The 13,997-nt window shown below is 42.1% G+C and overlaps 1 protein-coding gene across 1 annotated transcript; it reads left to right on the top strand.

The window, feature by feature from the left end:
* The first annotated feature begins 11,993 nt into the window (after positions 1–11,993).
* On the top strand, positions 11,994–13,463 carry LOC126007169 (tripartite motif-containing protein 75-like). The gene has a single exon (XM_049772648.1). It carries the CDS (start codon positions 11,994–11,996, stop codon positions 13,461–13,463), a length of 1,470 nt encoding a protein of 489 aa, XP_049628605.1.
* Positions 13,464–13,997: the final 534 nt, after the last annotated feature.

The following is a 13,997-nucleotide window of genomic DNA, read 5'->3' as shown; positions in this document are numbered from 1 at the left end:
TCTCTTGAAGACTGACAGACCCCTTCTAAAGGGGTCAGGAATGCACAGCTGCCGTGGACCCAGAGCTCCCCACAAACGTCCTCCTACCAGCATCCTGAGTCCATTCAAACTTTCCTCCCATATGACTTTGGTCTGCAGAACATAATCAGCCAATTTCAGATGGTTGTGACGCTGGATCCTGAGATGGCCCACCCAGGTCTGTTTGTCTCCTTGAACCAGAAAATGGTTCTCTATTAAAAGGAGAACCAAGTGGTGACACATAGTGACAAAACTCAATGAAATAAATGCTTCACCTAGAATACTGCACCCAGCAAAACTCACTTTCAGGTTTGAAGGAAAAATACATGGTTTCACAGATAAACAACAGCTCAGAAACTTTACAGACTCAAAACCAGTCTTAAAAGAAAAAACTGAAAGATCTACTTTTAAAAAAGACTGACCAATGGACAAACCAAACTTTGACACAAAGATGGCACTAAATCCCATGACTATTCTTTCTCTCAATGTCAATGGACTAAATGCACTAGTTAAGAGACACAGAGTAGGGGCCGGGCGGTGGCGCTAAAGGTAAGGTGCCTGCCTTGCCTGCGCTAGCCTTGGATGGACCGCGGTTCGATCCCCCGGTGTACCATATGGTCCCCCAAGCCAGGAGCAACTTCTGAGCACATAGCCAGGAGTAAGCCCTGAGCGTTACCAGGTGTGGCCCAAAAACCAAAAAAAAAAAAAAAAAAAAGAGACACAGAGTAGCTAAATGGATCAAAAACTTCAATCCAAGGGGCCGGAGAGATAGCATGGAGGTTAGGTGTTTGCCTTTCATGCAGGAGGTCATCAGTTCGAATCCCGGCGTCCCATATGGTCCCCCGTGCCTGCCAGGAGCAATTTCTGAGCGTGAAGCCAGGAATAACCCCTGAGCACTGCCGGGTGTGACCCAAAAACCACAAAAAAAAAAAAAAAAAAACTTCAATCCAACCTTCTGCGTCCTACAAGACACACACCTGCATAGTCAGAACAAACATAGACTCAAAATAAAAGGCTGGAGGAAAATTATACAAGCAAACAACACCCATAAAAAACCGGAGTGGCCATACTTATATCAGATGATGCAAACTTTATACTCAGAAAAGTTGTAAGGGACAAAGATGTATTAATCAGGGCCCGGAGATATAGCACTGCGGTGTTTGCCTTGCAAGCAGCCAATCCAGGATCAAAGGTGGTTGGTTCGAATCCCGGTGTCCCATATGGTCCCCCATGCCTGCCAGGAACTATTTCTGAGCAGACAGCCATGAGTAGCCCCTGAGCACCGCCAGGTGTGGCCCAAAAACCAAAAAAAAAAAAAAAAAGAAGTATTAATCAAGGGATATGTACAGCAGGAAGAAATCACTCTCCTAAACATATATGCACCGAATAAGGGGCCAGCAAAATATTTAACAAAATTGTTGACACATCTGAAAAAGAATATCAATAACAACATAATAATTGTTAGAGACCTCAACACTGCATTGTCAACACTTGATAGGTCAACCAGACTGAAGCCCAACAAGAATATACTAGACCTGAAAAGAGAAATGGAAGAAAGAGGTCTAGTAAATATATATAAGACACTCCACCCCCAGAAACCTAGATACACATTCTTTTCTAATGTACATGGGACATTCTCCAGGTTAGACTACATGCTAGCACATAAAACATACATCCATAATATCAAGAGGATAGAAATTTTGCAGGCTACCTTCACTGACAAATATTGTCCTCAATGGAGAAAAACTAAAAGCCTTTCCTCTAATTCTGGCACAAGACAAGGCTCTCCTCTCTCACCACTCCTATTCAACATAGCACTGGAAGTACTTGCTATAGTGATTAGGAAAGAAAAAGATATCAAGGGAATTCAGATAGGAAAGGAAGAAGTCAAGCTCTCACTATTTGCAGATGACATGATACTCTACTTAGAGAACCCTAAAGACTACCAAAAGGCTTCTAGAAACAATAAACTCATATAGCAATGTGGCAGTTTACAAAATTAACACACAAAAATCATTGGCCTTTCTATACACCAATAATAATAGGGAAGAAATGGACATTAAGAAAACAACCCCATTTACAATAGTGCCACACAAACTCAAATATCTTGGAATCAACTTGACTAAAGATGTGAAGGACCTACACAAAGAAAACTATAAAACTCTGCTCCAAGAAATAAGAGAGGACACACAGAAATGGAAACACATACCCTGCTCATGGATTGGCAGGATTAACCTCATTAAAATGGCAATATTCCCCAAAGCATTGTACAGATTTAATGCAATCTCTTTAAAGATACCCATGACATTCTTCAAATAAGTGATCAGGCACTTTTGAAATTCATTTTGAACAATAAACACCCTAGAATATCTAAAAAAGGAATATGGAAAAAGATAAGAATATGGAAAAAATAAATATAGATAAGAATATGGGAAAAAGAATATGCGAGGAATTACTTTCCCCAACTTTAAACTTTACTACAAAGTGATAGCTATAAAACAGCATGGTATTGGAATAAAAACAGGCTCTCAGATCAGTAGAATAGGCTTTAATACTCAGAGAATGTTCCCCAGACATACAATCACCTAATTTTTGATAAAGGAGCAAGAAATCCTAAATGGAGCAAAGAAAGCCTCTTCAAAAAGTGGTGTTGGCATAACTAGCTAGACACTTGCAAAAAATTGAACTTAGACCCCCAGCTAACATCATGTATGAAAGTAAAATCCAAATGGATTAAAGACCCTGATATCAGACTCGATGCCATAAAATATATAGAACAACATGTAGGCAAAACACTTCAGGACTAAAAGCATCTTCAAGGAAGAAACTGCACTCTCCAAACAAATAAAAGCAGAGATTAACAGATGGGAATATATTAAGCTGAGAAGCTTCTGCACCTCAAAGAAAATAGTGCCCAGAATACAAGAGCCACCCACTGAGTGGGAGAAACTATTCACCCAATACCCATCAGATAAGGGGCTAATATCCAAAATATACAAGGCACTGACAGAAATTTACAAGAAAAAAACATCTAATCCCATAAAAAAATAGGAAGAACAAATGGGCAGACATTTTGACAAAGAAGAAATACAAATGGCCAAAAGGCACATAAAAATTCTCCACATCACTAATCATCAGGGAGATGCAAATCAAAACAACTATGAGGTACCATCTCACACCACAGAGATTGGCACACATCACAAAGAATGAAAACAAGCAGTGTTGGCGGGGATGTGGAGAGAAAGGAACTCTTATCTACTGCTGGTGGGAATGCCATTTAGTCCAACCTTTATGAAAAGTGATATGGAGATTCCTTCAAAAACTGGAAATCCATACGATCCAGCTATACCTCTCCTAGGAACATACCCTAGGAACACAAAAATCCCTTCCTTACACCTGTATTCATTGCAGCACTATTTACCATAGCAAGACTCTGGAAACAATCAAATACCCTTCAACAGATGAATGGCTAAAGAAACTGTGGTACATATACACAATGGAATATTATGCAGCTGTCAAGAGGGATGAAGTAATGAAAATTTCCTATACATGGATGTACATGGAATCTATTATGCTGAGTGAAATAAGTCAGAGAGAGAGAGAAAAATACAGAATGGTCTCACTCATCTATGGGTTTTAAAAAAAATGAAAGACATTTTTGCAATAATAATTTTCAGAGACATAAGAGAGGAGGACTGGAAGTTACAGCTCACCTCATGAAGCTCACCACAAAGAGGGATGAGTTTAGTTAGAGAAATGACCACATTGTGAACTATCTTAAAAATGAGAATGTATGAGGGAAATAGAAAGCCTGTCTAGAGTACAGGCAGGGGTGGGGTGGGGAGGAGGGAGATTTGGGACACTGGTGGTGGGAATGTTGCACTGGTGATGGGTGGTGTTCTTTTCATGACTGAAACCCAAACACAATCATGTATGTATTCAAGGTGTTTAAATAAAATATAAAAAATAAAATAAAATAAAGGGCCCGGAGAGATAGCACAGCGGTGTTTGCCTTGCAAGCGGCCGATCCAGGACCAAAGGTGGTTGGTTCGAATCCCGGTGTCCCATATGGTCCCCCGTGCCTGCCAGGACCTATTTCTGAGCAGATAGCCAGGAGTAACCCCTGAGCACCGCCGGGTGTGGCCCCAAAACAAAAAAAAAAAAACAAAAAATAATAATAATAAAATAAAAAGAGAAGCAGTCTGGGGCTCTGATTCCCTCCAACACACAGATCTAATGTAGCTGTCCTGGGTGCTGAGAGATTTGGTGGTGGCGATGCTTCTGGAAAGTTGAGAGCAATAGCTTGGTGGAGGGTCCTTAGATGTATTCCAGGCTCCAGTTCTGCAGTAACCTTCCTGCCCAGATATTAGTAAGACTCTCTTTCACTTGTCCATTGGAAATCTCCACGTTGGCATTTTCCTGGATTATAAATTGGGAAAAGTCACCTTTTACAACAGTAAAAAACAGATGCCACTTCCAAACAATCTCCAATCTGTTTACGGGGACCCTTCTGTCCTATTTCTCCATAAAATGCTCCTCCAAGTAACTCTCCATGAGCATTGTTAGGGATGGGTGCTGGATGCTTTGCTGATGTGCTGTTTCCGGAGTAGCTGTTTAGTTGGAAATGTAATGTCTGTATTGTTGAGGTTCTCCTGGATTTGTAACATGCACCGGAGAAGGGTGTTGGACATTGAATGACTGAAACTCAATCATGAACAACTTCGCAATTGTGAAAAAAAATAAATAAAAACAAACAAACACCAAATTGGATCTCTGGGTTTATTTGCGCTCAGAAATCACTCCTAGCTCATGGAAACTTATGAATGCTGAGGATTGAACCCAGATCTGTCCTAGATCAGCCACCTGCAAGACATATGCCCAACTGCTGTGCTATCACTCTGGCCCCTATAAAAGACTTTTTAAGGATCATGTTTATATAAATTGATTGATTAAAAAAGAGAGATGCTGTGGCTGAAGAAATAGCACAATGGTTGTGCATTTACCTTTCAAATAGTGACCTGGGTCAGACCTGGATTTGATCGACAGCAACCCATATAGTCCCCCTTAAGCCTGCAGGATAGATTTGATCATGATGTCAATTAATAATCAGCTTGTAGTAATGTTCTATAAAAACACTGTTGGAACCCTAATATTGGTCTGGGGGGTTTGCTTAGCTCGGAGCAAACATCTGATTAAATGGTAGAAATAAAGACCTTTTTTGTTCCTGCCTTAAATGGTCTCTGTGTGCTTGATTAAGAGTATGCCTATTATCACAAAACTGAGTTCTGGGATTAGAGTAAGAGTCTTGTCTGATGTCTGACTGCTGGGGATTTTTCTTTGCACCCTCTGGTTTCACTTAGACCTCACATCTGGGGAAGATGTGAGGAAAGTCAGATGCTCTCATGGGGTTTGGGGGGGCGTCCCACGAGCATGTCCCTGCAAGAAGTTCTCCCAATCTTTACCCCTGCCCATCCTGGTCCTCTTCTCTAAAATACCCAAGAGTGGCCTTGCCTCTTATCTCTTTGCCCTGTAACCTCACATCCTCTTTTGCTATGTTGTGGCAACAGAACTGAGTTGTGAGTGTATCTTGACCTTATTTGGGTTTGTTCGAACTTGGCACCACGACCTTGCAAACACTCCAACCCTTATCGTACAAAGCATTTCATGTGCCAGCTTCTCAGGGCACTCTGATGTCTTCCAGGGGGTTGTAAAGGTGAATGTCCAGTAGATGAGCCAGCCAGCTTGGTATCCTAGTCATGACCCCGTTGCAGTTGACCTTGACATATCTTAAGGAAGAGGCACTAGGGACCATATACCTTGAGTTTCCAACAGGATGCATCCTTTCTATATTTACGTGCTGGAGGATACTCAGTGCCAACTATTTTGGCAGTGACCAAGAGCATTCATACACTTCATCATGAATATCACCTGGGTTTTCAATGTTCAGTTAACTCCTCTTATCTGACTGAGCTCAGACCTCACCTCTGGCCCTAGCACAGCACCAATACAATGAGAAATGAAGAAATGATGTGCACTGATGAATAAGGACAGTTCATGGGGAAGAATCCAGAACTCTCATACTTTACACATGGTACCCTTGGTACCCATACTTGTACAAAATGCCAAGAGCTACCCTAAGACTTATCAAGAGCAATAAACTAATACAGGCCACAAAATGGATAGATAAAACTATTTATCAAATTTATATGAAAGAAATATCTAAAACAAAAATAAATCAAAAAAAATCTCAGGTATAGTTAAAACAAAAAAGTATCAAGAAGGTTCCAGCACATTAGCAAAGCAGGGAGTGCATTTGCCTTGCATGTAGCCAACCTGAGTTTGATTCCTGGCAAACTGTAGGAGCTCTGAACCTACCAGGTATGATTTCTGAGTGCAGAGCCAGGAGTCATGTCTGGGTACTGCTGATGCGGCCCAAATCCCACCCAAAACAAAACAAAAATCAATTAGAGGTGAAGAATTGTAAAATCCTTCCATGTGCTGAATCTCCAAACCCAGGTAAATAAGTCTTAATTAGGGTCGCTCAAGAAATAATCCAAACCAGGCTGAGGATGAAACACATGCTGTCTGGCAGTTTCCTACCAAGTGTCTCTACACAGATGCCTGCCAGAACTGTTTTTATTTATTTATTTACTTATTTATTTACTTACTTAGACTTTGGAGTCACATGTACAGATACCACCCTCAGGTGGGGCTGTATGGACAGAGTCAAAGCCGATAGCTCCTGCTTTCCTGAGCACAAACATGTGTGGCCCACTAACTCACTAATAATATAAATGAATCAAGTAACTAGGAATCAAATGTTATAATAAAGTCGGGGCTGGAGAAATAGCATAGAGGTAAGACCTTTCATGCAGAAGGACAGTGGTTTGAATCCCGGCATCCCATATGGTCCCACGTGCCTTCCAGGAGTGATTTCTGAGTGCTGCTGGGTGTGACACAAAAACAAAAAAAAATTTTTTTTTTATGATAAAGGGATAGATTTACACATCAAAACTATGTCACTGGTAAGAGAAAGACTCAATTGAGAAAATGGAAAAATGTTCCTTGCTCATGAATTGAAAATTTAGTGTTAAAATAACTATCCTATTCAAAGTGTGATCATAATCTTTATCAAAACTCCATTGGCATTCTTGACGGATGTAGAACAAACATGGTTAAAATTTGCATGGAATTTGAAAAATGGATTAATTTTGACATGGGAATATTTGGGTGTTACTTAGATGGCTGATTGTCTTGCTCAATATGGTGTTCAAATTTAGAGCCAAAGAAATTTCATCCTTTTGTTTAGAGTACTTTTAGTCCAGTTGTCAATTTATTATTGTTTATTTTCCTTCCTACTTTCCTTCCTTGCTTTCTTTCTTCCTTCTTCCTTCCTTCCTTCCTTTCTTGATTTCTCTTTTTTGATTTTTATCTTAATTTTCGTTCTTCTTTCTTTTTTTTTCTTTCATTCTCTTCTTTTTCTTTTTCTTTTTTTCTTTTTTCCTATCTTTTCTTTCTTTCCTCTTTATTTCTTTTGTTTGTTTGTTTTTTTGGGGGCCACACCCGACGTTGCTCAGGGGTTACTCCTGGCTGTCTGCTCAGAAATAGCTCCTGGCAGGCATGGGGGACCATATGGGACACCGGGATTTGAACCAACCACCTTTGGTCCTGGATTGGCTGCTTGCTGGGCAAACACTGCTGTGCTATCTCTCTGGGCCCTCCTCTTTATTTCTTATCTGTCTGTTTTGTTATTTGGGCCAGACTCAGCAATACTCAGGGATTACTCCTAACTCTGAGCTCAAAAATTACTCCTGGCAGGCCCTGGGGAAAATAGGGTTGCTAGGATCAAACCTGGATAAGCAGATTTCAAGGCAAACAATCTACACACTATTCCCTACAAGAAAAGGTTTTATTTGTTATGGAATTGAGGAACCACTGGCATAATTTTCAATAGCTATGACCTAAGGATAAGTGATAGCGTAGAAGGTGGCATTTGCTTGCTGGGTGTTGACTCAGTTTCGATCTCCAGCATTCCATATGGTCCTCTGAGCACTCCAGGGATGATCTTTGAGCATTGAGCCAGGAGGAACACCTGAGTACTGCCAGGTGTGGCTCCCCTTAAAAAATACTGAGTCTACAAAATATACTGAAAATTTATCCAATTTAGACAAGATGTGCTGTGTTTAAAATTTTTGTGCTGCTTTGGAGAGCAGCAAAGGCAAATGAAATATTTACTGTGACTTATATATTAGCAAAATTGTAAAGTAGTAAAGATGAATTTGATAAAGAATGTGAAAGGAATAATGAAGAAAAATAAAACTACTATTGAGAGTAAGAAGACCTCTGTGGGATGTAAAAGTGCACTCACAACAAATAGTATAAGCCACATTCCTCAGTACTGGGAATAAGGCTTTCATTGAACTGCAAATAAAAGCCCTGGGGACATAATTTTACTGATAAGATTTTTACTTCATTTATATATAACTATATATTATTGTTTAATTTTATTTTGGGTCATACCTAGCAGGTTTTGAGGAATAGCAGGGACCAAACCCTAGTCAGTCATGTACAAAGCAAATGCCCTATCTATTGAGCTATACCTCCTACATTTAACCTTTTTTGTTTTGGTTTTTGGTTTTTGGGGCGCTCAGGGGATGTCCTCAGAAATTGCTCCTGGCTTGGGGGACAATATGAGATGATGGGAATTGAATCTAAGACTATCCTGGGACAGCTGCATGAAAGGCAAATGGCCTACCACTGTGCTATCAGTCCAGCCCCTACATTTAACCTTTTATATTGGATTTATATTTATTTATTTATTTATTTTTTTGATTTTTGGGCCACACCCGGTAATGCTCAGGGGTTACTCCTGGCTATGTGCTCAGAAGTTGCTCCTGGCTTGGGGGACCATATGGGACACCGGGGATCGAACCGCGGTCCGTCCAAGGCTAGCGCAGGCAAGGCAGGCACCTTACCTTTAGCGCCACCACCCGGCCCCTGATTTATATTTATATATTCTATAAATATTTATATAATTCATATATATATAATATTTACTTAATTTAAATGTATATATCAATAAATTTAATATATACTTATATATTCTTAATATTCGTATATTATATGCTTTATATAATTATTTTATTTATATATCATACATATAGTTATATAATTAATATATAATTTTATTTCTCTAAAGATATGCACTTATAGTACATATAATACATATGGTTTATATAATTTATGTATATATTTATGTATAAATGTATGAATTGGGGGGGTTGGGTCACACCTGATGATGCTCAGGGATTTCTCCTAGTTATGCACTCAGAAATCGCTCTGGGCTTGGGGGAACCATATGGGACACCAGGGGATTGAACCAGGGTCCAACACAGGCTAGCGTGAGCAAGACAGATGCCTTACTGCTTACGCCACTGCTCCAGCCCCAAATTATATTTATACAAATGTTATATTTAATATTTTATGTTAGATCAAATTCAGTGCCAGGGTTAAAATCTGTTGGCCATGTGCAGGCAAGTATCTTACCTGCTATACTATCTCTCTAGCCTGTATTTACTTTTTGTTCAACTATACTCAGGGAAGAAACAGGAGTTGCAAGAGGAGTGTGTGTGTGTGTATATATATATATATATATATATATATATATATATATATATATATATATTGGATTTAGGGTCACACCCGGCAGTGCTCAGGGCTGACTCCTGGCTCTACACTCAGAAATCATTCCTGGCAGGCTCGGGGAACCATATGGAATGACGGAATTTGAACCACCATCCTTCTGCATCTAAGGCAAATGCCTTACCTCTGTGCTATCTCTCCGGCCCCAGGAGTGGATATTCTTAAAATGACACATCTAAAAAATAATATTTCTGTCACTGTAGTTTTCTTTCTTTTTTTTTTATTAATATCTTTATTTAAACACCTTGATTACAAACATGATTGTAGTTGGGTTTCAGTCATGTTGTTTTCTTAAGCAGGGACATATATTGAAGTGATGAATCTAAAGGCTCATAGAATAAAAATACAGTTCAAATATGATCCAGGAACTCACAAAGTTTCAGAATCTCCCTGGAGAATTGTATCAGCTCCATTTTGATGTTTCCTGGGCAAGTGGGCTGTACTCAGGTGAATTGTTCCTATATCTGCCCTTTGATTGGCAGGTAACAGCCCTACCCTACCTTTCTTTTTTTTTTTTTTTCTCTTTTTTTTTTTTCTTTTTTTTTTTTTTTTTGGGTTTTTGGGTCGTACCCGGCAGTGCTCAGGGGTTACTCCTGGCTGTCTGCTCGGAAAAATCTCCTGGCAGGCACGGGGGACCATATGGGACACAGGGATTCGAACCAACCACCTTTGGTCCTGGATCGGCTGCTTGCAAGGCAAACACCGCTGTGCTATCTCTCCGGGCCCCCTACCCTACCTTTCTTAGCCCCTGATAATCCCCCAGGGGCAGAGTTGAGAGACTGAAGCTCCTGAGTCAGTCTGAGTTAGAGGAACCTATAGAGTTTGAAAAGCACATATTAGTTTATGAATACAAAAAAAAGAGACACAGATACCTGTTGTGTGTGTGTGTGTGTGTGTGTGTGTGTGTGAGAGAGAGAGAGGGGGGGGCAGGGGAGAGAGAGATTCTGGAAGCACCTGATTAAAGGGTCAGAAGTTATTAAAAATACTTTGCTGAACAATTCTGAGTCAAGATGGAAAACAGAAAGACAAACAAAGAGATTCCTGGACCACTTCTAGAGAGGAGATGAAGTGCTAGGCGAGACAAGTGGAAAAGTCCCCACCCTGCAGTGATGGGAACAACACTGGATGAGTGGAGACATCCACAGGAGCCAGTCATTGCTTGGAGCCTAATGAGATTAGCTTTTGACCAATAGGGTGGGAGAAAAGGACCCACCCACCTTGCTATAAAGGTCTAGTCCAGTGTAGGAGCTGGGCAAGCCCTTGCTGCTTCTGAATGCTCCACTCCTGTGGGCTCTGAGGAAAGAAGGAGCAAAGAGCAACCTGGCTTTGGAGACAGTCCAGCCTAGGATTGAGCGCATCACTGGATCTAGGTGAGCTGGGATAAAAATCGCAGGGTGGAGGTAACAGGGAGTGAGCAAAGTGGGATGCTTCAGAGAGAACAAGGAAGAACACCCAGGGCACCTTTGCAAGAGAGTTTGTGGTGAACAGAGCTAGAGATATTGTGGGTTCTCAGGAGAAAGTATAGGGGAAGGCATTAATATGTGTTTATATAATTGTAGATCAAGGGTTGACAGGAATGTTTTTTATGTGCATGTTTCATGCATTTCCCATTTTACCTGTTCAACAATGCAGATTTTGTGCTCATAATCAAAATTCTAGGTATTCCAGGAATGTTATTATTCTCACCCACAGTCTGCCCCTCAAATGGAAAGACTATCTAATAAATGGGTTGTCAGAGACATTTCTGCTAGTGGCAAGCATGTACATCTTATGTACCCTGGATGAAAGAATTTGCTAACATGTAAAAACCATTTTTATATGAATGATTTCAAAACATCAGGCTTCTTTATTGTTTAATTTTTATTTCTCCCCCTGCCAGAGGAGGGCTCCAACCCACACCACATACACTTAAAATGTAAAACACCCAGATTTCCACTTATCCAAGTTCTTTCAATTGAAAAATTTATGTATTAGAATTTAGGACAGAAACATGAGCAACTATTATATGTAAGAGTTTCTACATTGATCCTTTGCTTAAAATCTGTCATTTTCTTGGGAACTCATGGATATATCAGTTTTCCACTATCTAAATTTTGTACTTCTATCCCAACATTGTTTTAGGTTTCCATCTCTCCAAGAAGTGGTGCTTCCTACCAACAAAGAGGACAAACTGCAGCTTCCCCTTCAGGCCCTTCAGAAGCTGAGAAGGGCCCAGAACAGTAGTGGTCAGAGCTGCAGTTTCCCTTCTTCTTCCGCCGCTGCAAGTTCCGGGCATGCCCCTGCCTTTACCCTCGCCCCTGGAAACAGGCGCAGCCATGGCACTGGCGGCCTCCCTGGCTGAGTTGCATGCAGAGGCACGCTGCCCCGTTTGCCGGGATTTCCTACAGGAGCCCATAACCCTGGAATGTGGCCACAATTGCTGTGCCTCCTGTCTGCAGCAGCGCTGGGAGCACCTTCAGGACGTCCTGCCCTGCCCAGTGTGCCTGCATCCCTGCACACACGGTCACCCCCAGAGGAACACGCAGCTGGGAAACATGGTTGACCTGGTCCAGCAGCTTCGCAGCAAGAGGTTGAAGGTCGCAGAGCTGGTGGAAGAGGAGGAAGAAGAGGAGGGAGAAGAAGAGGAGGGCAGAGGCCTCTGTGAGAGGCACCAGCAGGTCCTGAGCCTGTTCTGCGAGGACGACCTGGAGCTGCTGTGTACCCAGTGTGGTGAATCCCCTGAACACCAGGCCCATGACCTGATGCTCATTGAAGATGCTGCTGCTCATCACAGGCAGAGGCTCAAGAGCTGCCTGGGGCGGCTGGGGAAGCAGCTGGAGGAGGCAGAAACGATCTTGCTAAGGCAGGTGTGGGAGGAACAAGGATGGAGAGAGAAGGTGGAAGAAAGGAAGCGTGATTTAGTCTGCGAGTCTGAGCACTTGAAGTATTTCCTGAAAATTGAGGAAGATGTTCTTGAGAACGAGCTATCGAGACAAATGACAGGATTTTCCAAGAAGATCATTGATAGACAAACCCAGCTGTCAGACATTGGCTCCACTCTCAAGTCGCTGCTGAAAGACATCCTTGGTCTGAGGCTGGAGACGGACCTGGCGCTGCTGAGGGGCGCTGGGCACATGCACAGGCAGTGGCGCCAATGGGGTGGCCTGGAGCTCCCAGCAACCTTTTCCTACCAATTTATGGAGCCGGCTCTCTTGTTGCCTCCACATTTTGCTGGCCTGCACAACCTCAAGGACCATTTTCTGGTGCATTTGACCCTGGATCCTGACACTGCCCACTCCAGTCTCAGCGTCTCCCAGGACCAGAAAACAGTTAGTTTTCATCGCCTCGACAGAGCAGGTGGACCCACGTCTGGCTCTCGCCCCAAGGCCTTCACCTCCCTGGAAGCCATCTTGGGCATGCAGAGCTTTGAAGGGGGCCGGCACTTCTGGCAGGTAGAAATCCAAGGCTCGGGCATGTGGTCCTTAGGGGTGTGCATGGAGTCGTTCCCCCGAAATGCTGTGGGCACTACGACCCCGGGTGATGGCTGCTGGCAACTCCAGCAGTTCACTGGGGTCATCTTGGACTCGCAGCAGGCACAAACCCGGGTGGGCGTGTTTCTGGACTATGATTTGGAAAAAGTTGCCTTCTACAATTTGGTTAACTGCTCCCACTTCTGCACACTCAATGGCAGCTTTTCGGGAAAGCTCCTGCCCTACTTCGGCCTTTGCTCCTCGTCCATAGCGTTTTCCGTGACTCTTGTCTGAGCTGATGACAAGTCCCTCGTCCACATTCTCTGTCTTCTATGTCTCCTGTGTAACCCAGTTGGGGTAATAAAGCCGGTACTTTCTGCAGTCTGGGTGCTGGTGTGTTTGTCCTTATCACCCCACCCTACTCTCTGCCATTACCTTGTACCCACTCAAGTTTTGAGCAGAGCCGCTGTACCATTGCTATGATTGGGGAGCGTCTCACCATCAAGTCTCACCATTAATTCCATCAAAACTGATAGCAACAGATCAGATCTTAAAATTGTGTACAATTTAGAAAAGTGTATACTTATTAAAAATACCCATATCCATACGTACATTTAGATTCAACATTATTTTCTTGTGGCTGGAGTGATAGCACAGCGGTAAGACATTTGCCTGGCATGCTGCTGACCCTGGACGAACCTGGTTTGATCCCAATCAAAAATTTGACAAAAGATTAAATAAATAAAGACTGCGGGACTGGAGCAATGATAGGATACTTTTCTTGAATGCAGTCAACCCAGGTTCGAACTCTATCAGCACATGTTGTTC

This window comes from Suncus etruscus, chromosome 4 (genome assembly GCF_024139225.1).
Source record: "Suncus etruscus isolate mSunEtr1 chromosome 4, mSunEtr1.pri.cur, whole genome shotgun sequence".
Classification (NCBI taxonomy): domain Eukaryota; kingdom Metazoa; phylum Chordata; class Mammalia; order Eulipotyphla; family Soricidae; genus Suncus; species Suncus etruscus.
This window is presented reverse-complemented; position numbering and strand designations above follow the sequence as displayed.

Coding starts and splice junctions, on each gene's coding strand:
- LOC126007169 (XM_049772648.1), top strand. CDS start 11,994: ATGCCCCTGCCTTTACCCTCGCCCCTGGAAACAGGCGCAGCCATGGCA.